The sequence below is a fragment of the Podarcis tiliguerta genome (assembly GCF_965153285.1).
Source record: "Podarcis tiliguerta genome assembly, chromosome: 4".
Lineage (NCBI taxonomy): Eukaryota > Metazoa > Chordata > Lepidosauria > Squamata > Lacertidae > Podarcis > Podarcis tiliguerta.
The window spans coordinates 53,637,464-53,665,293 of record NC_139537.1 but is presented as its reverse complement, the minus strand read 5'-3'; the positions used below and the strand labels follow the sequence as shown (position 1 = coordinate 53,665,293).

The following is a 27,830-nucleotide window of genomic DNA, read 5'->3' as shown; positions in this document are numbered from 1 at the left end:
TGGAGAATGCACAGAGTACTTTCAGAAATCATTTTTTGCACAGAGGATGCACGATGAGAAAAAAATGTGTGTTTTTTACATAATCTCAGGAACCCAAACAGTAAAGCATAAAACAATATACAAATACTTAGAAGTTACAATCTATCACTTATATAGGTAAGCATACAGTGTCCCTGCTTTTCTGCTATTTTCTTGTTATTATAGGTGCCAAAATCACACCAGACCATACATTTATATAACAGTCTGACCTTTAGCTTCCTTCAGTTTGTCAGTCAGCTTTTTTGTTATTGCCAAACTTTTCCAAGCCAAGGTGGCTCCCTTTAGCCTTTCCCAAAACCTGGCCACCTTTTGAGGAGCTGCCATCGAAAAATGCCCTATCAATTTTTATTTTTTAGGTCTATATTTTGTCAAAGCTGTAATATTTCTGTTTTTGGTCTTGTGGTACATTGTTATTCGGTGTCAAACCACTTGCTTCAACTGTCAGTCAAAGAGGTGACCCAAACATTAACCCACATGGTCCATGTGCCAATATTCAGACACACAGCTGACCAATTTTTAGGGAAATGCCTTTTGCTTAGCAGTTATACCTGTGTGGGGTCTTGGCTCACCATCTTTAAATAAGGCCAATCAATTTATCTGTGAACTTCAATAACACTTTGTGGGGGTTTTGGGCATTATTCAAGTAATATTTTTAAGGGTCTTACCAAAAAATATGCCCTAAAACAATACGATTTGGGCCTGCCTCGAAACCTTGACAGCAAAGGGCTCGTGAGCCCCAGAGATGCGCCGCAAGGCCTCGCGCGCAGGCTGAAATCGGACCTGACATCGGAGGTGGTTTCCCATTGTCCAGGCCGCTGGACGGCCACTTCCGCAGGCTTGGCGGGAGCAAAGGTGGGTGCGACTGCAGCCCGCTGCTGCGCCTTTAAGGGCTGTGAGGTGCCGGCTGGGAAGGGCCGCCGAGGGATAAGGAGCCGCTGCTGCTGCTGCTGCTGCCCGGTCCGCGTGAGAGGGGAGGGGATTTCCTCCCTCGCAGGCGGCGGGGCAGCTTAGCTGAGAGCCGGACGACAATTCCCCCAGCGCCCGGAGGCGGGAGAGCTGCCGGGCCCTGAGGAGCCGCGCACGTCCCGCAGGGCTGCCCGGAGAGGAGCAGAGCGAGGGCAGGATGCGGCTGCTGGCTCCTCCGCTTCCCGGGGCCGAGGAGCGCGCTTTGTTGGCGGCGCTTCGGAAGGCTTCTCCTCGTCCTCTTCCCGGCCGGCGGCTGCGGTAGCTGCGCGCGTGTGGCGCTGCTGGAAGGCTCGGCCGGGCAGGTCCTGCCCTGTGACGCGGGCTCCTCCTCCTCCTCCTCCTGGCGTCCCGCTCGCTGCTGCCTCCTGGCTCGGGCGACTTCTCTCTCGCTGAGGGAGGCGAATGTCCTTCGCGAGCCCTTCCGTCGCCGGGGCTGCTCGCTCTCGCCCCTCCGGAGAGGGATTCTTCTTCTTGCTCCTCGTGGGTCGGCGGCGGAGCCCGATGCCTTGAGGCGCGCGGGGAGGCGGGGAGGGACCCTGCTGCCATGTGAGGAGGCTTCCCCCGCCGCTCCCCTCATTATGGTCAGTCATGTCTTGGCTGGCTTACTGGCTGGGCGAGCTGCAGCGCCTCTCGCTGCTCTCCTTGTTCGCGGCCGCCTTGACCGTGCTCGCCGTCTACCTGGTGCAGTGGGGCCTGGGCGCGCTGCGGCAAGGCGCCCGGAGGCAGCCCTCGCCGGCGCCGGAGCAACTTCTGCCCCAGGACGAGGGTCCCCTCTTCGCCTGGCTGCTGTCTCTGAGCAGCTGGAGGAGCCAGTGGCAGAAAGCCTGGATAGCGGCGCTCAACCGGGAAGCCAAAGCAAGGGAGGTAAGACAAAGAATTGAGGCGAGCTCTGCGTGATTCCGGCTCCGGAGGGAGCTGGGCTCGCCATCCCATTCCCTGCCATTCCTTCTCACCTCGCTGGTCGCGATCTTGCCTCGCCAAACTGTGTCCTGTAGACCCGCAACTCGGGAGAAAAGGACTTCGTGCACCTGAGGAAGCGCACCGTGGTCCAGCGAAGCTTCCGCCATCGTCATACTTTAGTTAGTCTTGGAGGTGCCACAACAAAACTGCGTGCTGTTTTTGCTGCAAACAGATTACAGGGGATACGCTAAGGCGCTCTGCAGTCTGGAATTGAGCAACGACAAATAATGTTTACTGGGGGGAACCAGAAAACTTGCACTCGAGTCACGGTGCCATGAGAATCGCACCGTAAAAGCTGCTCGATTCTTGTGTTGTGGGTTGCACTGGTTGCACCAAGAGCAGGCGATTTTCGTTGACTACACACGGGCAGGACCTTTCAGCTTTGCTTAGGGAGTGGATTTGATGTCAACAGAGTGTGGTTGATAAGCGGCCAAACATAAATGAATTGGGGCTGTACAGTTCCTTAAAATCAGGGAGACTTTGTGTGGAGTGATCAGTGTAATTTTGTTTAACCTGAAATCTAAAATCTGGAAAAAAAGGGATCTTTTCCTCCTTGCTACCAAACAACTATTTGCAAGTAGGTTATGTATAAACTCTCTGGGTTTTCTTGAATTTCTGGGAAATGGAGCAATTCCTTCACTATTGTTTGTGACTTTATCCCTTAAAACTCCCATCCCAAGAGTTCATTCATTCAGCAATCCTTTTCTCCTACCTATGGGCATAGACAAGATTTATTTTAAGGAGAGGACAGGCTTTTTGTTAGGGGAGACAGAACTGAGTTATCTGTGATGAAATTGGTCAGTTAAGTATTATTTTATTTACTTACCGTACGTGATTTAGGGAGGCAGCGGCCCCCCAGGAGCTCTTTTTTTATTATTATTGCTATTACATTTTTGTTTCATGAAATTTATATAAAATATAAATCAAAGCAGTTGTGCCGTGCATAGTCATCTAGCCCATTGGTCTGCAACTGGTAGGTCACGACCCGCTTGTGGATCATGGCCTGAGCCAAGGTGGGTTGCAAAAGGAGCACTACCACCAGAGGCATACCTAGGGTCCCTTATTGGTGCCCGCCCCTGAAAAATCACTTTACTGCACCCCTTTGTGTGAAGGATGGGAACCTTATCCTAAATTTCAGTGCTTCGCCACACACATATATACGCTCCGTAGCCTGGTAGGTGATTTTTGCTCAAGTGCCCCCCAGGCCTGCAACCCCGATGAAGGCCGGTTTCACCGACCCTTAGGCATGCCTCTGACTAGCACCCTGCAATTATATGTATGGTAAAAGGTTAAGAAATGTGTCCCCAAATGTATGTTTGGTTTAAAACTGGGTCCTGGGTCAGGAAAGGTTAATGATACCTGACCTAGCACGTTGCTTGTCTGTGTTCCATTAGATCTTAATAACTTTAAATCAAAAACAAAAAAACCCCCTGCAAATTGAACTGTAAATTGTGAGGGGGTCAAAGGCTAGGAAGCAAGCACACTGTAGGAAAGCTGATAGGAAAGTAACAATGCCTTGCATCCGTACATCCTTTCCAAGAAAGCAACTGCATCCTTTTTCTTTTGATGAGTTCACTGCCTGGCAGTGCAATGTGTTTTTACTCTCTCACTGAGCCGTCCAACTCAAAACAATGCTGTCATCAGGAAGCCAGTGAAACTCTGATTTGCTTCTTCTGCTTCATCAGAGACTCGAGAAGAATGTTAATGTAACAAGTGAGCATACGCAACATATAATAAGCAGTTTGTAGTTAAATGTGACTCCATTGCTAATGTTGCAAGTTCAAGAGATTACACACACACACACACACACACACACAGGCTTGAAATCCTAAATTTTTAGCAATGCAGATGACTACTAAATTCTCCATCTTTCCACGAAGGGGTGTGCTAGCTTTTATTTATTTTACTTATTTGTTACTTGACAAATGTGAACAGGTCGTTAAAATCACATCATACATGATTGAAAGTACAAAAGAGAAAGGTAAATGTACCCAGTCTTAAGTGACCATGACTCTTTTTTAAAAAAATGTTTTTATTAAAGATTTTTTTGGGGGGGGGGGTCACAAAAGTGCATACAGTGTCTCTGCTTTCATAGAGTCCTTGCTACAAATCAGTTATTTATTTCTTTATTTATTGCACATTTTAAAATCTTGTGAATTGTCATAAGCCAGTGGAGCAGCAGTAGCTTGAGTGCAGGACCGAGAACAGAAAGTCTCAGCTGTTCAGCAACCTTTCCATTGGCCATAGTTTGAGAACATCTGCAGTAGAGCTTTCAGCACTGCTTAAAGTTTACTTGTGTTCAACAGGAGTTGTATTCCTTTCCCCTGCCAATGATTGATCAATTATATTTCTATGCCACTTTTCATTCAAATGAATCCCAAAACTGCTTATAAATAACAATTCAATAATAGAACATCACAAATACAGCATGAATCACCAGCAAAACAATTATAAATGATCAATCAAACAATTGCGATCTATAAAACACTATTAACAAAACTACTAAAAAAAGCTAAACATCACAATTACAACACAACAAAAATCATATTATAGGATCCAAAAAGTACTTCAGCCTTCATAATCTATAAAACAATAATAACAACAGTAACAAAATAGCAACCAAAAATAAGCTAAGCACAGTTGAATTCATGCACACATTCTCCTTACCCCATGACTCAAGCTTTCATGTATATTATAGTGAACTGAAAGTATGAGCATGTAGTTTACCACACACACACACACACACACACACACCAGCTACAGCTGGTAATGTCAGTTTAATAATATTTGTGTATATGACTCTCTAACAGAACAAAAAACACATTGTGTTTTGCATAGTACTTGAACCTCAGAAAACACAAATAAGGAACTGGGGCTATTCACCCCAATTTCATACTTGGGCCACCCCAAATCATGCAATTGCATTTCCAGGAGATTGCCTTGTATGAGACAACCCAAGCACTGTATCTTGTTCACTGCAGTTTTGTGTAAACTACTGGCAATTATTGTTGCATGCCTAGCATTCTTGATAATATTTGTAGAAATGAATAAGGAATTGGAGGCTGTACCCCACAATAATATTTGAGCAAACCCTAATCATACACAGACACAACCCTAAGAGTGTCCTCAATGAGATGCAACATCCTACAAGATTGCCTTGGGCGAACTAGAATCTGTTGGCCTTAGCCCCTAATTTGCAATTATACAAATAATACTGGCCTACCCTAAAGAGTAGGGACGCAGGTGGCGCTGTGGGTTAAAGCCTCAGTGCCTAGGACTTGCAGATCGAAAGGTCGGCGGTTCGAATCCCCGTCGCGGGGTGCGCTCCTGTCGTTCAGTCCCAGCGCCTGCCAACCTAGCAGTTCGAAAGCACCTTCGGGTGCAAGTAGATAAATAGGGACCACTTACCAGCGGGAAGGTAAACAGCGTTCTGTGTGCTGTGCTGGCTCGCCAGATGCAGCTTGTCACGCTGGCCACGTGACCCGGAAGTGTCTGCGGACAGCGCTGGCTCCCGGCCTCTAGAGTGAGATGAGCGCACAACCCTAGAGTCTGGCAAGACTGGCCCGTACGGGCAGGGGTACCTTTACCTTTACTTTTACCCTAAAGAGTCATTAGGAAGACTGGGAGAGTTAATGTGAATCCTTTGAACACTCTAAAGTGCTGTATAATGCTAAGTAACTTGTTGGTAAAATTACTCTGTTTAGTATTGTCAGTATGGGGTGGACATGGACTGCTAACAGGGGTTAGTTCTCAATACTAAACTTATGTCCACCACAGTATTAAGTAGCCATTACTTGGTTTCTGTTTATACTGAAGTAATAATTAGGTGACACAATTAGGTGACGATCTTGTATCCACATGATTTATGGCACACATTACTAAGCAAGATAAATATAAGTTGCTTTTTGGCTCTTCTAATACAGTATAAGCAGTTGAGCTTCTCAGGCACCTAATTCAGATGAAATCAAGGAGCTGTTATGGCAAGCATATTTGCATGCTTAATTGTCAAATATTTCTTCCTAAATTTAGTCCTAGGACTTGGAATTTGGCTGAACACCCAGCTGCTTGGGGTTCTTTGGAATCTGTGAACTTCAATAATAACACATAGTCTGAAACCCATGCCAAACAGGGAACTGAGAACGTCAGATCCTGCTGGATCAGGCCAATGGCCCATCTAGTCTAGCATCCTGTTCTCACCATGTTCATCCAGATGACTGTGGGAAACTCTCAAGGAGGACTTGAGCTCAAGAGCATTCTTCCTTCCTGTGGTTTCCAGCAACTGGAACTCAGAAGCATTTCTGCCTTGGGCTATGGAAACTATTTCAAATAAATGTTACTTTTCTCCCCCAGGACTCCCGCTTGTTTACATTTGAAGAACATGCAGCTCCTCAGACTCTAGAGCTTGTGGTACAACGTGTTGTAAGTGTGGTAAAGTCTGCTGATGAAAAGGTGAGCTTGCTTGACCTGATAGTTCCTTACTTTGTGGGTCTCTTGTCTCGTTTTCCCATCCCCACCAAAATGTATGCATTTGAATTTCTGAACTCTAGATGTGGGTCAAGGACAATCTTAAAATGATACATATCAGTCAGTGTAACAATTTGTTACTTTCTTTATTGGACTGCACACCCTATCTTTGTCTGTCTGTCTCTGATTGCCTTTTTCTTTTATGATCATTAATATACACAAATAAAGTGGTCTGTGCTAAAAATGCAGTATGCCCCTATGCAACTGGTTAATAACTTGCCCTCTTAGAAACTGCATTCCATAAAATATAAGCTATACAAATATAAAGACCAGGAATGGATATATAATTGTAAGGGCTGCATTTTGCTTTTCTAAGAAGCATATGCATAGTGTTTTAGCATCTGATGTTGGAATAGAAGCCCTGTGAATACACAGAAAGCCCTAGTTAGAATCTGAAATAATAAAAACATTACATTTTAAGAACTCTGTCTTTGTTATTAATATGCCAACTGACTTGGTTGTCAGGCTCCTGATGTGGTTGGCAAACTACATAGTGTTTAATTTAACTGGTACTACTACAAAAAATTTTAGGACTGCTTTTTTGCAAGGCTGTTCTCACTGGAGTGTATCTGAAATCACTCCAGTGAAGAAAATTATTTGCAAATCAGGCACAAGTATGCTAGGAATTGACATACCAGTGTCTCCATGAGAAGCAAACACGAGCACAAGTCCTTCTGGCTTCAAAATCTTTGAGTAAGTTGCAGAAGTACTCCTGTGAGCAAAGGTAATAATATCAAAACAGGAGTAGGATCAAGGGTTCAATTTAATCCCCTGTAAACAAGCCTAGTCTGAGGTATGCCTTCATCTTGTAGGCTGGCCTTTCTGGATGGAGTTACACTTTTATCTCTCTGTTCCTGCTGTTCTTAGCTTAAGGCACACCCTGAACAAAGTTCACATAATATTGTCTGTAATTTCCAACTGTTGTGAACTGTGGGAGTGGCACTCTCCAGACTTTCACTTCATTGTTAAATACATGCTTTTCTCTAGCAGTGGGTGTGACCTCTCAGTCACATGCCTGTGAATATTGATAACAGAAAATCATACAGTAGCAATAATCCTCTCTTATAATTTTCTTGCTATGGCCAGGATTAGCTTATATTGACAAATGCAATGTGAAGACTTCTTCAGTAACAGCCTGAAGTAGCATAACTATTCATACACGCTGTGCCTTGTTAACCGATTTCTTTGTTGGAATACTTTACTGCTGATGAATAGCTACCTAGCACTAGTGAAATTAAGGAGATGTGGGCCTGATCAGCACAAGGAAGAAAGATCACTAGAGCTGTCTTCAGGCATTTTGCTAGCTAACTCTTTCCTCAACAGGAGTGAACAATTGCCCCCTGTCACTGTCTCACCACTGCCTGTTAACATAAACACACTTGTCAAATGCCCAATGAGTACTTTAGAGAGTGCTATGGTTATGCTGTTTGATACATATATATTGAGTCCTCTCCCTGAGTTCCTTTCAGTAGATTCTACTCTAGACCCTAAAAGAGTATAGACCACTTAATTTGCCATCTGAAAACATCACTGCTGGGGAAAATTGTAAGTGTTGCAGCTTTAGGAACCATAGTGACAATTTAAGGCATAAATCCCGTGTATGCTTACCTGGGAATAAGACCTACTGAGCCTAAAAGACTTCTTTAAGCTGATAAATAACGCCAGTGGAATCACAGTAAGGGGCTCCCTGCTTGCTGTTATGGTGTCTGTCCTGAGAGTATTGTATGAGTTGGCTGTTGAGTGGAGAGTTGGATATTTGCAGTCTTTTCTTTTTTGTAGCAAAATACAACGATTATAAGGACTAGTAATGTAACAATATCACTATGCCCAGAAGTATGTGTTTATAGTTTTCACTAACTATCAATACCGTTCTGGTTACTGGTAGGTAGCTTTGTTGGTCTGCCATAGTTGATTTTTTTTTTTTAATTCCTTCCAGCAGCACCTTAGAGACCAACTAAGTTTGTTATTGGTATGAGCTTTTGTGTCCATGCATAGACACTCTTCTATCAATACAGTCTTCCCCAATTTGCTACTTGTGATGTTTCTCACAAAAAGTTTGGCTAAATTGTGCATCATGCTGGTAAATAAACAACCTTTTCCATGTTAGCTATGTAAAATTTGCACAGATCTCTTAATGACAGGATTAATGACTAGGGTTATGCTACTCTGCTTTTGAAAGTTAGCAGACAAGAAATAGTTAATAGCAATTGCAAGGCAAACCTGTTCTTGGGAAAGAGAATAGCTTGAGAAAGAGAAATATGTGCTTCTAATAGCCTTCGCCATTATTATTTGCAAAGGTTGTGGGAAAGGAATCTGGGGAGGGGAGAAAATGTTGTACTCTTGCAGGTAAGCCTAGAGGCGAATAGTGGTGGTTCATTGGTCTGGTCTTCAGCAGAAGCCAGACTAATAATGGTAATAAGAAAGCGTCTTCTTAATTTTGTCTGACCATCCTGAGCTAACCTTCACAAATCTCTCTCTGGCTGAAAAGCAAGCAAGTTAAATAATATATTTGTGTATTCTAATAGGATGTTGAAAATCTGTCAGGCACATGAATTTGCATTAGAGGCTGGTTGTATTAATAACTAAACTTAGAGCCACAAACAGTAAGGGCATGATTTACAAATTTTAAAAATATTGATTTCAGTTAAATGGCATGGTGGAGAAAAAAGTGAGGAGGTTCTGCTTCTGCCTGTGTAAAGCCCCCCCCCCCCCAATGAAGCAGAGCAACTGGTCTGTTAAGAGCATGTTGCAGAAAATAACTGAGCTAGTTCCCTAACTTAATATATCTTCCTGTTAAAATTCATTTTCTGGTTATTTCATTTGACACCCCTTGTCTCCCCCCCACAAACACATACATTCAAAATTCCATAGAAAGTTGAGTGTGTCAGTTTTGGAGGAAAGGAAAATGAAATGGGTGGGGAGAGAGTAGGAACTGACCTGCTGAAGCCCCAAACAGCTTGTATCCTGGTTGTGGGGGAAACTCCCTGAGCAATCCAGGGCAGTTTCAGGAGGGAGGGAAGAAAAAACGCCCACCTCTTCCCTTTCCCTAGAAACTTCCTCATTCTCCAATACAGTGCAAGGCAGGGTGGAGTGATTGGACTCAGGGCTAGCTCTACATAGCAACGTAGGAGGGAAAGGTGTCAGGAATGTGGGAAAGGGGGAAAAAAACTCTAGTTCTCTCTCTCCGCTCCCCTACAAATCCCAAATACTTGCTGGAACATTGAATGCTCTTGTCAGCAGCTGGGCATATAATGCACCATTTTGAGTTGCAGGTCCTCACTTCTTTGTTCTATTTCTGTCTTTAGAAGAATATAATTTTGGTTCTAAAATTAGACTTTTTGATGCAATGGACAGTATTATATGCCAGTTGTATTCACCTGAGGAGGTGGGGGAGAGGCCTCCTTTAATTTTAGACTACATGTGTTGCCACAATGAAAGCTTGAACTCTACTGTCAATGAGTGACAGTCAATTACATAAATGCACATAATAGTGTCCTATATAAATGTGTGTATGCAGTCTCTAAAGCCAAGTTTTACTTTTATTCCAGGTGGTCTCTTGTAATGTAATTGGAAATGCCTTTCATTTTATTGTCAGTATGCCCAATCCTTCTTCTGTTTCTTCATCTGTTACTTCGGAATGTCAGTCTTACAATGTAAAACTGTCTCCACTTCATTTGCAGGTAATTTGTTTTGCTAAATTTTACCTATAGTTTTATTTATTTCTATTATTAGGTTAGCCCAGATAGTCTAGTAAGTGGAACTTTTGAAAAGTCCTCCTCAGGTTTAATATTGACTGCATTTGAAGAATTCTGCTAACCATGGTTTAGATGTGTAGGCTCAACCATTCCTCCCTCCCCCCCTTGCATGCAAAGCTTAAGTCATTACTTTCTTATTGAATCAAACCATAGTTTGCCAGTACATCTGAACTTAATAGCTGCAGTTTGACTGAACCCTCAGAACCAGGATTCTAAATATAAACAGATATGGAGACATTATGAAATGTTGTGTCCTTAATATGCAGTTAGTGACTGCTATGGCTCAGCTTTTAGCAAGTGTGAATTATAAATGATGGCAGGTTAAATTGATCTGATTGTTTATGGTTATCAATGAATTGTGTGGGTGACTGGGCTCCCTTTGTGGCTATGGAAGGCAAAAAAAAATCTACAAGCACAAAATATTCAGATTCTGACAATGGGAAATTCCCAGTACTTGCTTGATGAATTGCAACCATTGTGAATTGCTGGAAGAACTAGTATAATTAGGGTACAAGATCTGTTAATGGGCAAAACTAAAATGGTAATGATATTGTATTTACAGCTGAAACTTTCAATGAAATCCAAAGAGGAAGACATTCAGGTCAAGTGGTCTTTCATCTGGACCTCAGAAACAAACACTGAAATTAAGCCTACTAAAGTACAGGAGGTAAGTCTGTTAGCGTTTGCTTGTGTCTAGCACGATTTCCATCAAAACTACATGTTAAATTAATGATTATGTTTGCAGCAGCTTATGCAAATTTGATTCTAACTTTTTAAATAATCACTAATACCTTGATCTGACACCTAGAAAGACTTGCTTCCAAGGCAGCTTACTTAGGAGAGGATGTATAGCTGCAATCCATGGCATATCGGCTTGGAAGCATGGCTCTTTGAAATGATTCAAATTAAATGTTTAGGTGTCAGTTTTGCATGAGTAATTATAAGCTACTGCTTCCAATGCTCACCTTTAATAATAGTCTACAGATATTTTAATATTTGCCTCACAGAGAACAGTGATTAACTCCACACACCCAACGAGACTTCTTTTACATTCCCCACCCCCTTTGAGGATTAGTTTCCTGCCCCACACACCAAGCCTGGAAGACTTAAAAGCACTTTGTGATGCAACAAAAAGGACCACTGTTTGCCCAAAATTGTGTACTGGGGGGATGTTATGGATGGCCTTCTCATCCTACAAGGGGTTTTTAAAAGCTGTCTCTTCTAAAAGTCAAGGTTGAGAGACCCCACCTGAGTGGCAGCATTTATGGGGGTCATGCTACTAAAATATCAGATAGGAGGCAGGATTGGATTTAGCTGCTGTGTCTCCCGCTGAATATTCAGAACTAGAAAAGGGGCACTAAAGCAAATACTGGTATTTAAGTTGTTACAGTGCAACTTTTAGGGGTAAGAATAAGGAGGTTAGCAGAGGGGTGTACATGACTGAAGTATTGAAGAACAGTGTGTGTTCAAAGGGTGTTGACAACATGCATACATGACCTGTATCTTACCCTGGTCTTAGCTAAAGGTGATATTCTGTTGTCTTAGTCATTATCCACAGCTAAATGTTGCACATGGATCGGCATCTGCACAAAGGAATTGCTTTTTTAAAATAATGCAGAGGATTGTCAAGGTTGTTCAGAGTAAATGATGCCTTCTCCTTAAATAGTCATAATGCAGCATTATGACCGCAGACCCTTCTTGGTGAGCAGTGTGGATCAGCAATTTTATTAATGACTTGTGGGGCCATGCCAGGAAGTAAGCCAATCAGTGTGATCTCTTGCTTGGATCTTGGCTGTTTTAGACTTGGCTTTTGACAAAGTTGCTCTAATTGAGTGCATCATGGCTTTACAAACTGCTTTGACTATTTCTCTTTGCTGTAAGTAAGAGCATAGGAAAGGGGCTTATGTCTACACATATTTCCATTTTCCTGATGCAACTTAAGCCCAGAGAAGTGGAGCAAAAATCTGTTTTTGTTCAGTACAGTGCATGTAGAACAATATAGCTGTGGTGTCTTTCGAAAGTGAACCAAGCTTCTGAATTTTACAAGCAGTGCAATGTATCAATGTATTCTTCCTTTTTAGGACCAGACAGCTGGGGCATGTGCAGTATCAGAAACACTTAAAGGTCTGCTGCGGTATCTCATAAATTCAGCATCTCCCTCTGTGATTCTGAGTACAAAACCTACAGATGTAAAGGCATTGCAGGTATTTATCTATTTTTATTTTAAAGTCTGTTTTTATTTGTCACTGCTGTGCCTCCATCTTCATTAGTGCTGTGGTAAGTTATGACTCAGGGCTTTGGCTAAATCTATTTGTCCAGTTCACACATATGTATGACTGTTGGAAGTTAATTGATGTGGACATAAATTGCTTGGAGTTTATCTAAAACAATCCTATTTGTTTTGCTTCCTTTTAATAGAATGTACAAAAAACAGGTGTTGTGCCTCAGGGCACCAGTCCTCCTAAACCTCCAAGGGCTCATGAACTAAAACTGCTGATGAAAAACATCAAAGCTACACTGACCAACCAAAGCATTGCGGGTAAATAACTTGGTTTTACTTCCCTTTGTCCCCATATTATAATCTCTTAATTCTGCAAAAATAACAAGCAGTGGTCACAAATTATATCCCATAATTGCAGAGAAAGGCTTGGGCTTTGCCTCAGGGATACATGACTGGTTGAGATTTGGTTTATTCTTTTTCCTCTCTGAAGCTTCAGGATTTTGTATGTAGGGTGGAGAACTCTCACAAGGAGGCACATCGTATGGCAAGCTAACACCTCAAACAAATTGCTTTCTTTTCTTTTGAGTTGCAGTTCCATGTGTGGACTCCAGGCCCTTAGGAGACATTTCTCAACACTCTTGCCAAAATAAAATTCCCAGAGTTGCTTCTGAGGTTAGGAAAGAACTTGTCTTGCACTCTGAACACTGGGTGGCCTATACCCCACTGGGAAGCACCCCAGAGAGATGTGAACTTTCTCTTTTATGTAGAGTGAACTCTTCATTGATCTCTGTGATATGGGCCTTCTATAATACTTCTTAAAAATATTATTTTTAACTTCAGTACAGAAAAATATTTCTCTCCAGCCATCCTTTTTCATACCTTACATTGCTCATATATTTCTTCACTGATGACAGTATTTTAATAACTGAAACACTTTCTTCTGTTGTATTAACTAGAAGTGCCTTACACAACTCAAAACATCAGAACAGCCAAAAGGTATAGGTGGCATTACATCATGTGTGCTGTGAACTGTGCAGCATGTTTACGAGAAGCTGAATTAAAAACTTGCCCATCAGGTTTTGTAAGGTTCTACAAGTCCATGCTTGCTTGTTTCCCTAACTTCAGGACAGGCCAGAGTTAAGGGTAGAGATCTTCACCTTGCCTTTGCATACTGTTTTTAACTGATTGTTACCCCTATTTTCCAAATCTTGGCCGAATTTGCATGATAATTGATCTTGGAGCAGTGTAGTCTTTGACAGTCTTGCTTTTGTTGTGATTTGAATCATGGTTTGGTTGTATTTTTCCTAAAGAAACCCTAGATGAATGGCTAATAGGATCTTTGAGTCTCCTGAGCAGCTTTCAAACATTAAAACAGTTTTTTTTAGCATACATCTAGAATTGCATTTCTGGCTACTAAGGGCTTGAATCAAAAGGGAAATGGAGGCTTTTGTTTTGAAAATAATCTGTATTTGCCACTGTGCACACAGAACATTCCCCTGCCCAAAGATGGAATGATTAAGCTTCTGCTCGCAGGAACCTTCCCGAGTTCCTAACTTCATTCTTGTAACTTTGCTTCTGCTTTGTTGTCATGTAGATAACAGACCTTGCACTGCTAGCCATGTTGGTACAGGTTATACCTCTCACACAACTCCCAAAGGGTTTCTTGGATGAGGTCTCCTGCCAGTAGTTCACTCAAATGTGAAAAGCATAAAGAGGTACCTTAAGCAATTCTTTACCTTCATTGCAGGTGGCATTAGCCCAGTATGTATAATCCAGCTCAATGACCCTTTGCAGAAGTTTTCAACCTCTGCAGCCAATAGTCCCATGGACTTCGCTTGGAAAGATGAATTCATCTTGTAAGTTCTGATTTTAATAACACTATAATAAGCACAGTGGGAAATGTTACACCTTCTATTATCCTCCAGATGTCACTATGGGGCAGGGGAAAATCCTATCTGCTAAGCATTCATAAGTTATCATATTTCCTAAATATTCTAGTGCCAATGCTTGGGGACAGGGCGGGGGAAGTCTTAGTTGCTGTTTGTTTTAAACAAACATGGGTGGCTCTTGGGTGTCCAGTGAAGAGCGATTAAATGAGAGAGGTTGTATTTTATTAATTGTTAGCAGCTTAATACATTTTCAGTATTGCTGAAGACAGTACAGTGGTCTTACCAAATAAGTTCTTTTTTTAACTTTTTGGTAAATTTGATATACTGCAATAAGTGAGGTGTGTGGAGAGGTAAGTTTTTTATTTTTCTTGCAAGGTTCTTATACCTTTTAGCAGTTATTTTGGCAGACAGGAATCCACCTTGTGAAACTTTCCAGGCTGTGGATAGGCTGTAGTCAGTAATCTATATTGCAAAATATGTAACTATATGACAGTTCTAAAATGCTTTTTTTTCCTGTTCACAGTGAATTAAATGCCAAATCAAAAGAACTGCAAGTAAAGATTGTAGAAAAAGGGGGACTGGATAGTAAGTATTGCAGATAAATTCTTTTTGTGTGTCTAATCTTTTATTTCTGCAACAACAATCTAATAGGATGCTGATGCTGAACTAGTGGATTCATGTACAGATAGATTTCAATGCATTTCTTTCTTTTCAATGCAGGTGGTTTCTCAGCTGCTGCTGTACCTTTGGACTTGTTCAGGAGACAGCCTTCTGGACACAAAGGTTTTGCACTGAACAGTCAGCTTGGCAGTAGTAGCTCTACTGTAGGATCCGTTACTGCAGAGGTAGAATTTTAAGTTTATAAGCTGGCTTCTCGAACTAGTTTTTTCCTCCTGATCCAACCAGTTTTAATCAGCTCCCAACTCCTTGCTTTCAGGCAGCTATTGAAAACGAATGGCTTTCCCTGAAATATGACTCAGGTGTATACTCAATTTGCATAATTTGGTGCTTTGGAAACATTTCATAGGATCATAGAATTATTGAGTTGGAAGGGACCACAGGGGTTCTCTAGTCCAACACAGTTTATAAATTCTTTTAGTAAATGGTAGACATGTATACCATGCAAAATAGCTAACGATAATGCAAAAATTACTCTTTTTATGTACATGATTTCCAAAAGTCAGTGGGACTATGGTCATACATTGCAGGTTTTCCCCTTACATGCGGCCTATCCAAATTTTATCACCAATTTATCCCTACTGAACTGTCCTTAATTGAATTTTAAAATCCTAACTATTTTTCTTCTTTAGTTCTTATACATAGAACCTTCAGAGTCCAGAACTTTGCAAGTTCCCCCCAAGATTCCTGTTGCAAAAGTAGAGAAAGATCGAACTGTGATGCCCTGTGGGACTGTGATCACTACTGTTACTGCTGTGAAAGCCAAGCCTTTAATAGAAGGGAGACCATCTATTCTGCATTCAGGTGAAAAAATAGAACAAACTTTGGATTGCTCCCAAAGCTTGACTTAAAAAAAAAAAAAAAGCAATTCTTTGGTACATTTTTAAGTTGTATGAAAGGCAGGTAATAAATTATCTAATTATCTGTGGCTCTGGTACATGATGATGTCACACAAGGTTGGTTCCTGTATCAGTATAGCCTGGTACTGAGTTCTGCAAATAGCTGCATGAGTTAAAAAATTCATACACTTTATCATCTAGCCAATTACTTTAAGTACATATGCCAGCATGTGTAAATACTGAAATATTGTTGAAAACAAGGAATTAATGTGGAAAAAGATTGCAGCTTTTTTCATATCCTTTCAGGAAGTGATGGGTACAAGGAGTAAAAATTTCAAAAACGTTGCAAGAAGCTGCTAACATATGAATTTCCATAAGGTTTATTTTCTTAATTTTTGTGCGTGGATAGCTTCACCAAGTATTACCAAGTTGGCACAACTGGTGCTGTTGTCCTGGGGGCCGCAGTGCAGGGGGCGCTAAATGAATGCTGCCTAATGGAGCGAGAGAAGCAGGGGGAGCACCAAATTTTGGAGTCACACAGCTGAAATTTGAGAGCCTAAATTCCACCACTGACCAAGCACTTACCTTTATACCTAAGAGATGCATTTTGAACAGTCCTTGGAAATGAATGAGAAGTTAGAAATGTATTGGTGACCAGATGAAAGGCAGGCTGCCATCAGGGGACTTGGAAACTTAAAGACATCTGCAATACCTTCGTGTGTGTGTGTGTGTGTGTGTGTGTGTGTGTGTTAGCTATATTGTAGCACAGACAAGAAAACAGAGAAGGTCTGCAGCATGTGTTCAACTTTAGAACCATTTGTTTTCTTTAGTCCTGAGACTATATTCACACACACACACACACACACACACACACACACACACACACACATGATTGAATGTTGAAGTAATAAAATCCTATTGCAGCAATGAAGAAGATGGATTGTTACTTTTACTAATTTATGAGACGTCTGTTTAAAATCTGCCATGTCAGTCCTTCAGCCTGCAAGTGGAGAGATCCACCATGCATGAATTATAAATTTACTATAGCATAAAAGGCATCTGTGCAATGTAGGCTCACTTTCATAATAAGTGTGAATTTTTTACAGTGAGAAAGTGCTAACACTAGCTGACTGGCTTGAATCACAATAAAATTAATCTGGCTTGCACTTTTCACAAATTGTCAAGAATGTCCAGTTCTGTGCCTATTGAACTCGTGCCCTGCTTTTGCATCCATGACCTAGTGAGGTAGCTTTTAAAATGTGCTGAAAAATATATAGAAACTCCAAAAATGAAGACCAGAATGGTTAAAGTGCTGGTCTGTGAGCCGTTCCAATATATGTACCTGTTTTAACCAGCAAGACTGTTACCAGTTTTGGTGAAAGGATTTTGGAAGGGAGAAATGTCATGGGGGGGAAGAATTAAAAAAGCACTTCCTAGTGTTTAGACTCAATCTGGAAATCCCCAGAGCTGTTTTTAAGGGTTTTGTTGTTGTTTTTGTTGTTTTTTTTTAAGTTGCCAGTAGATTGAATCATGGAACTTGCATGTCTTGCCTAGTAGACCTTTATTAAGAAATATATTTTGAAATATGCAGATGAGAAAATAACTGATACTGTGTGTATTAGATTCACCAATCCGAAGTCCTGTTAGAACGAAGGTGATTGAAAAGGATTTGTCTGTTCAGGCAATCCATTGCCGGAAAACTTCTTCAGTAAGCAAGGCTTTATCATCATCAGATACAGGTAAGTTATGGCTAAGAGAACTGGGCTAGGGTTGTAAGGCAACTCCTTACCTGATGCATCATCATGTAAACCTTATGTCTTGTATTACTTGTGCAAAGGCTCACAGAGACCTTTAAAAATATTAACATGTAAATAAATAGCATTAAGTTTGAAAGTTGGTCTGTCTCTATAGACACAACTCAAACATAAGGGTCAGAGCTGAATTATTATTATTTATTATTTATATCACCCTTCACCTGAGGATCACAGGATGGTTTACAATATAAAAACACAAAAATACGTAACATATTAACAAACAAAAACAATACCCTCCCTCCCCATTTAAAAGGCCATAGATTGGCTAATTAGACAAAGGCCTGGGAGAAGAGGAATGTTTTTGCCTGGCACTAGAAAAATGTAACAAAGGCGCCAGGTGAGTCTGCCTGGGGAGAGCATTGCACAGACAGGGAGCCACCACAGAAAAGGCCTGTTCTCGTGTTGCTGCCCTCCATATCTTTCACAGAGGGGATACATGAAGAAGGGCCTCTGATGATGATTGCCGGTTTCGGGCTGGTTCATACGGGGAGAGGCAGTCCTTGAGGAATTGCAGTCCTGAGCTGTTTAAGGCTTTATAGGTCGAAACCAGCATTTTAGTGGAGTGCACTGGAAAAAATATTGGTAAATCAAGGCTTGGTTTACATAACTGGCTTTCTACTAGATTCCTGCTTTGATTCTTTGTGTCTTCAGTTGTTGCCTGCATCTTGTCATTCTCTTAATCACATTCTTTTCAGAGCTGCTGGTGCTGAATGGCACAGATCCTGTGGCTGAGGTAGCCATTCGGCAACTAAGTGAATCTGCAAAGCAAAAACTCAAGTCTCCCAGGAAGAAAAGCACGATCATAATATCAGGGGTGTCAAAGGTAAGATCAATCAGCATCCCCTGAACCCCACCCTTTATGTAATTTCCCCCCTCCTAGAATTTACTTATAAAACTAAATAATTTTCTTGCTAAAAGAGCAGAATAACAAAAAAATCCCCCAAGGGTTTGGACATGCCTAGAACAGCTCCTCGGTTCCTATACGTTTTTCTCAACCAGTTTTATCTCTGCATTTCTTTTGTTTTACTGTTCCAGACTAATTTATCTCAGGATACTGAAGCTGCACTCATGATGGACTATGCGGCAGCCATGGATGGCTCCTATAAGCAAGATGAGTCTTCCAGTGTAGAAGGGTCTCTTGCACAGTCTCCTTCCAATGAAAAACTCTCACTGTATGTATCCCAAACAATACCTGCCCATGAAGATCCCCAGGAAAACAGCCATGATGCCTGGACTTTAGATGACAGTAGCGAGCAATGGCAGAGCAATGCACTACTAGACCAAGACTGTGATAAGATGTCTGGGAGCTCCATAAGCATCTCGGAACCTGGAACTGTGAAGAAATCCAAAGGTAATGGGATTTCTCTTGGAGCTTTTTTTTTTAATAAAATAAAATTATGAGCACACTTTTAAAGCAGTTTCATGACCTTTTCATAATTAATTCTACATATAAACTTGTTTAAGAACACCAACTTTTCCCCTATTCTAGTTAATGTGTCTGCATTTATTCATCTCTCTGCCTTAGTAAATGGGTGCCTCATTCAAAAGTGGTACCCTTGAGAAAGTAGTTTTGGCAAAAAGTATCTACATAAATGGCTTCTAAAGAACGATGTACTCAGCTCTATATATATTGCTTGTTTTATATCATTTTATTTATGAAACATATCCTGTCCTTCCTTCCAAAGCAGGCCAGGGCAGCAAAGTGTTTAGACTTTTTATAAGTTTTCTATAATTGCAAGAATTGCAATGAGCAATTCTTGTAAAACGTCCACATATTACTTTAGTTTCCATTGTACTTTAATAATTCATTCATGTTATACCATCTTTATTTTTCTTACTTAAAAAAAACCAGCTTTAATATATCCTAAATAAAGGTATTCAAGCACTTTAATAAGAGCTGTTGCACACTACACAATTAGTAAGTACATCATGTGTGTGTGTACTGGCAGCACACCCTGTAACATAAGAGATGGCTATATGTTCTCTCTCTTTTAAATTATGTTCAATCTATGAATACAAACTACAGTGGTACCTCGGGTTAAGAACTTAATTCGTTCTGGAGGTCTGTTCTTAACCTGAAACTGTTCTTAACCTGAGGTACCACTTTAGCTAATGGGGCCTCCCGCTGCCGCCCCGCCGCTAGAGCACGATTTCTGTTCTCATCCTGAAGCAAAGTTCTTAACTCGAGGTACTATTTCTGTGGGTGGCGGGACGCGGGTGGCACTGTGGGTTAAACCACAAAGCCTAGGACTTGCCGATCGGAAGGTCGGCGGTTCGAATCCCCGCGATGGTGTGAGCTCCCGTTGCTCTGTCCCTGCTCCTGCCAACCTAGCACTTCAAAAGCACATCAAAGTGCAAGTAGATAAATAGGTACCACTTTGGCGGGAAGGTAAACGGCATTTCCATGTGCTGCTCTGGTTCGCTGTACTCCGGCTCCTTCGGCCGATAAAGCAAGATGAGTGCCACAACACCAGAGTCGGTCACGACTGGACCTAATGGTCAGGGGTCCCTTTACCTTTACCTTCCTATTTCTGGGTTAGCAGAGTCTGTAACCTGAAGCATCTGTAACCCAAGGTACCACTGTACTGTCAGCAAAACTAACTACAGTTCCCCCCAATGCATACAGACAACCCAAGGCAAGTCCTGTGGCACTTTTAATTGAAAGTGGTGAGTTTGTACAACTTGGTATGTGAAGCAGCTCTAAGAGTGCCACGTGCAAAAGGATGACTTCTTATATGTAGTGCTTTTTTTCTTTAAAATTGTTTAGGGGTACACTCATTTTGACTCAAGTGTATCACCATTTTGTAGTTCAAATTGGGAAAAAGAAATACAGTAAATTGACAAAAGTACAAAGATTCACAAAATGTTTAGAGGTATGTATACCCCTTTGTCCCCCCAGGAAAAAGCACTGCTTATATGAATTCTAAATTTGGTAGAAAAAAATTGAGTGTCAGTGGGTGCTCTTTAAAAATGCAATAGTGTGACAGCCTTACAGTGTGGGTGGTGGTTCTTTTTAATCTTAGTTTGAGAAGTTCAAGAGCAGGGATATTTAAAAATGGAAAATTGGGGTATTTTTTATATATATAAGGAAGACATATATATAAAGCACAACTTCAGGTTCTCAGCCATTGTTACCAAACTCAGTATAACTTGGAACTTGCATATTTTGACTCTTCATTATATTTACCTCCTTACCTATATTTCTGACTCCAAATTTCTTACCTATTCTCTTTGTAAACATAAGTGGACCACTATGCCAACCAGAATTAATTGCCTACACAGTAAGTTATCTGTCTTGATGTTTTTGAGAGTGTGTAGCTTTACTGTGAGACACTTAATATAACTTGAATAACCTTTTACTTAAAAAAGAAAACCAAACCAAGAACATTTCACCTGTTTCTTTCATGGCTATACTGATTACCCCTCCGAAAGGTGTCTGTAGACATAACCATTAATATAGGTTGTATCTCTAGCTTAGTTGGTACACCTGTTAGTCTGTGTGAATGAATTTTCCTTAAGTCAACTGGAGAAATTGTCTTTCCTCTGCTTGCTGCTTTTGCCCTCTTCCCCTAAAGCCCTTCCTCCCTGCCATCTAGGCTCAGGTATCAGAAGTAGGCCCAGCCAGAAGAAAAGCTTCTGTGAAAAATAGTTGCAGACGGAAGGCAGTGAGTGGGGAGAGAATTCAGCACCCTTTGCCTGCATGTTCCTTTGGTGCTTTAAATCTCACCCTCTCTCTGCAGAAGTGATTGGGGCAGAAGCAAGCTGCATTAGAAGACAAAAGGACTGTCACATATCATTTCAAGTCACTTGCAAAGCACTTGTCATTCTGAGCTGCAATGCACAGAATCTAGTCCGTTTGGAGCTAGAATTCATTAACTGTGGAAATATAACGCTCATGCATGGAGGTGCTTTGAAAGAGAACATTTTCTCTCAAAGCCAAGCTCTTTGTAACGTGTTACAAACTTAGTTCTTGTATCAAGAGTACAAAAGAGGTGTGTGTGCATAGTAATAGCCATTTCCTCCATTTTAAAAAATAAAACTAAAAAGGAATTGGCCTCCCAGATGTACTTTGAAAGGGAAGTGGTTCTTTTCATATGTGTGTGTATGCCTTCACGTCTACTGCGATAAGAGAATATTTTGTACTCTGCAAATTTTAGTATCAAAAGAAGCCCAAAAGTCATTCTGCACTACAGATGTGAAGGCTCCTCCTGCTGGATAGGACCACTTTCTCACTGTGCTCACAGAACCTTTCTTTGCATGACTTGGCTTCCTGGAATATACCCTTTATGCATTTGTAGTCAGTACTTAATTTATGAGTGGAGAGGTGCTTATTCCTGAGCTTGCTGGATGCTATGCCCTTTGCCATGAAAGCTCTTCTTTCCAGTCCCAGATGTGTTTGGCTTGGTTGTGATTGGTTCGCACTGAGGAGAAAGTACCCTGCTCTGCGCGCTCCATGCTCTGTAACCCTGACAAGTGGGATAGATACATTTTTAAAATAGTGGATGGTGGGAGTGCATGGCAGCTGCTCCTCTCACAAACCCACCTTACAAGAGATTATACTTTCTTGTTGCCTGGAATGAGCTGGCTGGATATTTTAACTGCAGGTGGCTTGATGGGACATCATACAACTTTAGCAAAGGAAGTAGCTGCTTTCTATACCACAAATGGGTGCCACAGACAACAGCAGGCATTGTGTGTGTGCATGCATAGCTGGGCTCCTGTGTTGCATGCTGGCACTAAGCATTGCAGCATTTGTTTGAGTAGTCAGTTACCTGGTACCGGGTAGAGTGGGCAGCTGGTGTTGAGCTGTTGTGTGTCACATGAGGGGTGTGTGCCATGTGGTTTGCCCTTTGCCCCTTAAATTAGCCATCTACACTCAAGTGCAGTGGAGGGGAAGGCAAGTGCATCAACCTGCCCTTTGCCTGAGACAGCAAAATATATTTGGCCAGTCATGCCGAAAACTTAAATTCCAGCAGCACAGAGTAAACCCTGTTGTTGCCTAGGAATCTATAAAGTGAGATTGCTAGATATGATACAACAAAGAGGCTTATAACATCATGTGACTTATTTGTCTGCAGGTTCCCCCAAAGCGGGTGGCGCTGTGGGTAAAAGCCTCAGCGCCTAGGACTTGCCGATCATATGGTCGGCGGTTCAAATCCCGCAGCGGGGTGCGTTCCTGTTGCTCGGTCCCAGCGCCTGCCAACCTAGCAGTTCGAAAGCACCCCTGGGTGCAAGTAGATAAATAGGGACTGCTTACTAGCGGGAAGGTAAACGGCGTTTCCGTGTGCTGTGCTGGCTCGCCAGATGCAGCTTGTCACGCTGGCCACGTGACCCGGAAGTGTCTTCGGACAGCGCTGGCCCCCAGCCTCTTAAGTGAGATGGGCGCACAACCCCAGAGTCGGACACGACTGGCCCGTACGGGCAGGGGTACCTTTACCTTTTACCTCCCCCAAATTAAAGGTGGTAGCATAATTATTTGCTTTGTTTTAAGACCTCTAAAGCTAATGGTCCCTGATGTTCAGGTTCTTAGTGCTATTGATCAATACTATGGATGGGAAACTGCACCAATACTTGCATTGTAGTTGGAGGGAAAGGGGGAAGGAGGAGTATAAACTGATTTTCTGAAGCCTGACCAATCAGGGGGCTTATAAAAACTAGTGTTGTCACTGCCTAGTCTGAAACTGGATTGACCATTTATTTACTTCTCTAATTCTTTGTCATTTTTAGTATGCATTTTGGTAAAAATTATTGCACACAGTTAACATGAATCAACATGTGCAAAACAAGCAATTGCTTTGAAGGGAGCTGTCCTCTGAGGTGGCAGTTGTAAACTATGCTAGACTGGGGCCGTAAATCTCCCTGGCACTTAACAGTGTGGAATAACCTGTTTGCAAAATTTAGCATTAACACACTAAGCCAAAATAATCCTTCATTTAGAATCGTAGCTTCATTTTGTGCTGGTTACATACCTGCTTAGCCTCTTTGCACAATCCCATACAATAAAAATAATGCAACTTTCAACATATCATTGCACTTATTTCTTTTCCACACTCATCTTATACTTACTTTCTATACCTGAAGGATTAAATACATTATAGAAATAAAATAAACCTGAAAATTTCATTTCTTGAAAGTAGCTATGGACACTTATGCCAGATACCCTGACCTTTTTTTATAAAAGCAGTTGGTAAAATTGCTATCAAATGTTTTGCTGACTTCATAAACTAGAGTAAATAAAGCATCAGTTCCATTTCTCTCTATAATAGCCATCCAGCCCTAAGCAGCTGTACACTGAAGTAAGAGTGGGTCTTGTTTTGTGGTTTAATATGTTTATCATTGTAGTTTGTCACTAAGGGAATGATCCCCATAAAGCTAAGCACTCTAAACTCTTACTGTAATTTCATAAGGAGAGTGAAGAACTTTAATTCTCCTATCTGAACCTTGAAGTTGAATGTCAGGAAGACTAGGCCTATGGGTGATACGCAACTAAGTTGTACTTGGAGAAGATACATTGAAAATCAATGAAATTTATTTTCAGTCCATTTATTTCAGTGGGTCTGATTTTGAGTATGACTTAGTTGGATATCACTGTCTGTCTCTAAACAACTTAACTGAGGCTCCTTGCTATACAGAGTGCTTTTCTTTGACTGCCCTGTCTTTTCTACTTACCTATAGTTGTATAAAAATTACATTGGCATGAAGGGATTTAAATGTGTATACTTCTCGATAAGCCTTTCTAATAAGTGTACACCTTCTAATATATACTTTTATGGAAAATCAAAGGCTTGATGCCCTTATTCTCAGGGATGATCCCAAAGTGATACAGCTGAATTCCTACACTTTACATAATTGTCAGACAAACCGCTACCAAAATATTTGGGGTTGTTGTTGTTTAGTCATTTAGTCGTGTTTGACTCTTTTTGACCCCATGGACCAGAGCATGCCAGGCACTCCTGTCTTCCACTGCCTCCTGCAGTTTGGTCAAACTCATGCTGGTAGCTTTGAGAACACTATCCAACCATCTCGTCCTCTGTTGTCCCCTTCTCGTTGTGCCCTCCATCTTTCCCAACATCAGGGTCTTTTCCAGGGAGTCTTCTCTTCTCATGAGGTGGCCAAAGTATTGGAGTCTCAGCTTCATGATCTGTCCCTCCAGTGAGCACTCAGGGCTGATTTCCTTCAGAATGGATAGGTTTGATCTTCTTGCAGTCCATGGGACTCTCAGGAGTCTCCTCCAGCACCATAATTCAAAAGCATCCATTCTTGGGCAATCAGCCTTCTTTATGGTCCATCTCTCACTTCCATACATCACTACTGGGAAAACCATAGCTTTAACTATTTGCACCTTTGTTGGCAAGGTGACGTCTCTGCAATATTTGGGGTAGTTTCCAGTAATGATGTAGTGTTAGCAATGTGAGCTATGAGCAAGCTCTCCAGATTCCATAAAGACCCTGAGCTATGACTAAATGGCAATAGGACAATCACCATATTGACCTTAGCTCCCTCCCCTGATTCACCTAATAGGGTTGTTGTGGATGATTGAAATAAATTACCGTAAATACTCAGAGCTATATAAATGCTCAGTACTACTATGGGTATTCTAGCACATCTACTAAAATATATAATTAGGACTATGGTTTCTGCTTCTGTTTTTAAAAAAGTCAATGACTAAAAAAGAAAAGAGAAATTGGATTGAAAGTGGGGCAGGTGTTACTATTTCAAATAAAGGCTACTAAATACAGAAATTGTATCCTACTAAAATGTTTCACATCTTCCCTATTGCAGGTGGGCTATTAAAAAAGAGTGCAAAGCTATTTTTCCTCCGACGGCACCATCAAAAAGACCCAGGAATGAGCCAGTCACATAATGACCTCATCTACCTAGAGCAACCCACATCGGACGGTACTCGAAAAAAGGGGGGGACTTTAACACGCATTTTGAACAAGAAAATTCTCTTCAAGAGCAAGAGCAAGAGCAAACTGAATGGCACATCAGTTGAACCGTATGGATAGAGCCTAGTACATGCCAAATGTATATGACCTGCACATGAGCAACTGTTTACAGAAATATAAACTATTATATGCTTACTGAGATTCACTAATGCTGTGGTCCATGGAAAAGGCTGGGCAGCAAAGCAGGGACATGGTATTGGTAGAAGACCTATGGCTATTTTACATTGCAAAGACTAAGGCCTTAGTCCTAACCATACTTACTTGGAAGTAAGCGCATTGAAATCAGCAGGCCTTAGTCCAAAAACACTTCTTTTTAGATATCAGGCTTAAAATACAGTACCAGGGAGCTATAGTGGACAATTGTCTGCATGAATGTATGTTAATAGTGGCATATCATGGTTCTGTTTTAAAGGAAAAGCAATGAAGAGTAGCAATACAAATTTTAAACAGGGTATCGAGCCGTAGAAGTGGAAAGAGCAAAGAAATCCTGATCCAGATGTTCTGAAGTAGAATACATGCATTTGCAATGCAATCTTGTATATTATTACTCAGAAGCGATTCCTGCAGTATGCAGAGGCGCTTAATCCCAGGTGCAGAGAATTGCAGCCTCAGAATGTTACTGGAAGGAAAAATGAAATGCTGAATGGGGTAGCCTGATAGAATAATAATAATTGCTAAAGCTGTGTAAATTAGACATGCTTTTGATAGATAGTAGCCATACAAACTTGTAATTTATGCAATTATTATGACTCTTAATTTTAATATTATGTGCATATACTATGAAAAAACTTTTATTTTTAAGATGGTATGCTGATAAATGACTTAAAACTTATCTGTTATCCTTTGAGAGATCTGCATTGCCAGTGCAGCACTGTAGTTCGGGGAGCCCACCATTTGTTAGACAAATGTACCCCATCATAACAAAAGTAATGAACGACAACACAGTATGTTTAGTCCTTTTTCTTTCTCATTCCCATTTTGGAACTAAATACACACATTGAGGGATGTATGTATTTCAGTATTGAAATAGTTTGCTGTTTAAAAGATCAACAAGGCTGGGGAAACCTTTACTGACTGGTAGGCAAGGGAAACAGAATACATGTGTATAGCTTTAAACTGACATTCGTATTATATATATTTTTTACTGAAATTGTAAACGTTAGCCTATTTTAATCATTCTGACTTCATTGGGACTTACTTTGGAACAGGTGGCTTGATTGAAGTAAACAATCAACCCTTGTTAACTTTTATTCAGGCGAAACCTATACCAATACCACTGCTGCTTATAACCACTGAATCAAGAGAGATCATTGGGATAAGGGATACTGTTTCTGATATATGCATTAGTGATTTACATAAGTTATAATGATGGTTTGGATGCAGCATTCTAAAGGCCAATATGCAAAAGAAGGCTGTTGAGGTGAAGCAACAGTTTCCAGTATGTTGGGCAAATGCTAGCTTCTAATATGAAAGCTTATTATAGATTGACTGTTAAGAGTATTAACTTATCAAAATGAAATATTTGTGTATAAGCTCCATGTGATCCTAGTTAACGCTTTCTTGGAGGTAAGGCCCATTTCATAATGGATGGGGCTTGCTTCCATGTAAATGAATTTAGGATGGATTGCAAATGCATTCAGTTATGATTTTGCTTTATTGTATAGCTTGACGATGGCACATAAGTGGAATGAAATGTAAAACTGTTTTTAGAAAGAGAAGCACTTGTTGCTTTAACTTACAAATACTTGAAGACATTTAAAAACTATTTGAAAACCTTAAAGCTCTGTTGCTGGATTTAAAAAAAAAAATGCCAAAGGTGCATTGTGTGGCTTCTTTATTACTGCATGCTGCCTTTTACATATCCCACCCCCACCTCCATTTTGTTTTTAGCAGCCCAAAGATGCAGCCTGCCTTTTTCCACTGGTTAATAGGGAGGGGGTTGCTGTTTTGCAGTACACATAACTTGCAACTTACACACTTTTAACATGTGCAGTTTCAACTTTTTGCAGTTGAAGGCCAGCTGGCTGGAATCGTACAAATTAAATGCACAGAAGGCAGAGATTTTAAGTTCCCATACTTGTTTACTTGGCTCTCAGAGGCTCTCTTGAGAACTCTGTCTAACTTGGGGTGTGTGTGTGTGTGTGTGTGTGTGTGTTCGCCAATTCCTGTCCAGTGCTCCAGAGGGAAAGACTGTTC

General features: G+C 41.2%; 2 protein-coding genes and 1 long non-coding RNA gene across 3 annotated transcripts in view; 1 reads left to right on the top strand and 2 right to left on the bottom strand.

Annotated features, from left to right (window-relative positions):
- UMODL1 (uromodulin like 1) overlaps positions 1-10,031 on the bottom strand; it is an 81,620-nt gene extending 71,589 nt beyond the window's left edge. Inside the window, exons 1-2 of the mRNA XM_083438856.1 lie at positions 9,427-10,031; positions 7,125-7,201 (exon numbers count right to left, since the gene is read on the bottom strand). Coding sequence (XP_083294982.1) covers positions 7,125-7,201; positions 9,427-9,551 — 202 coding nt within the window. The 5' untranslated portion in view covers positions 9,552-10,031. The remainder of the gene's footprint in view (positions 1-7,124; positions 7,202-9,426) is intronic.
- On the top strand, positions 875-27,414 carry C2CD2 (C2 calcium dependent domain containing 2). Its single transcript, XM_083438865.1, has 14 exons — positions 875-1,869; positions 6,316-6,414; positions 10,038-10,169; positions 10,807-10,911; positions 12,326-12,448; positions 12,663-12,783; positions 14,213-14,321; positions 14,878-14,939; positions 15,075-15,199; positions 15,665-15,836; positions 17,494-17,610; positions 18,381-18,508; positions 18,721-19,036; positions 25,468-27,414. Exons 1-14 carry the CDS (start codon positions 1,594-1,596, stop codon positions 25,692-25,694), a joined length of 2,112 nt encoding a protein of 703 aa, XP_083294991.1. The 5' UTR covers positions 875-1,593; the 3' UTR covers positions 25,695-27,414.
- LOC310676750 lies at positions 16,601-17,498 on the bottom strand. Its single transcript, XR_014510716.1, has 2 exons — positions 16,740-17,498; positions 16,601-16,709 (listed from the first exon to the last, which is right to left on the bottom strand). It is a non-coding gene; the product is annotated as an uncharacterized lncRNA (long non-coding RNA).
- Positions 27,415-27,830: the final 416 nt, after the last annotated feature.

Excerpts from the sequence above, each read along its gene's own strand:
- C2CD2 (XM_083438865.1), top strand. The coding sequence starts at position 1,594 with ATGTCTTGGCTGGCTTACTGGCTGGGCGAGCTGCAGCGCCTCTCGCTG. Across the intron at positions 12,784-14,212 it reads GACCAACCAAAGCATTGCGG|GTGGCATTAGCCCAGTATGT; the intron begins GTAAATAACTTG and ends CCTTCATTGCAG. Across the intron at positions 19,037-25,467 it reads AACTGTGAAGAAATCCAAAG|GTGGGCTATTAAAAAAGAGT; the intron begins GTAATGGGATTT and ends TCCCTATTGCAG.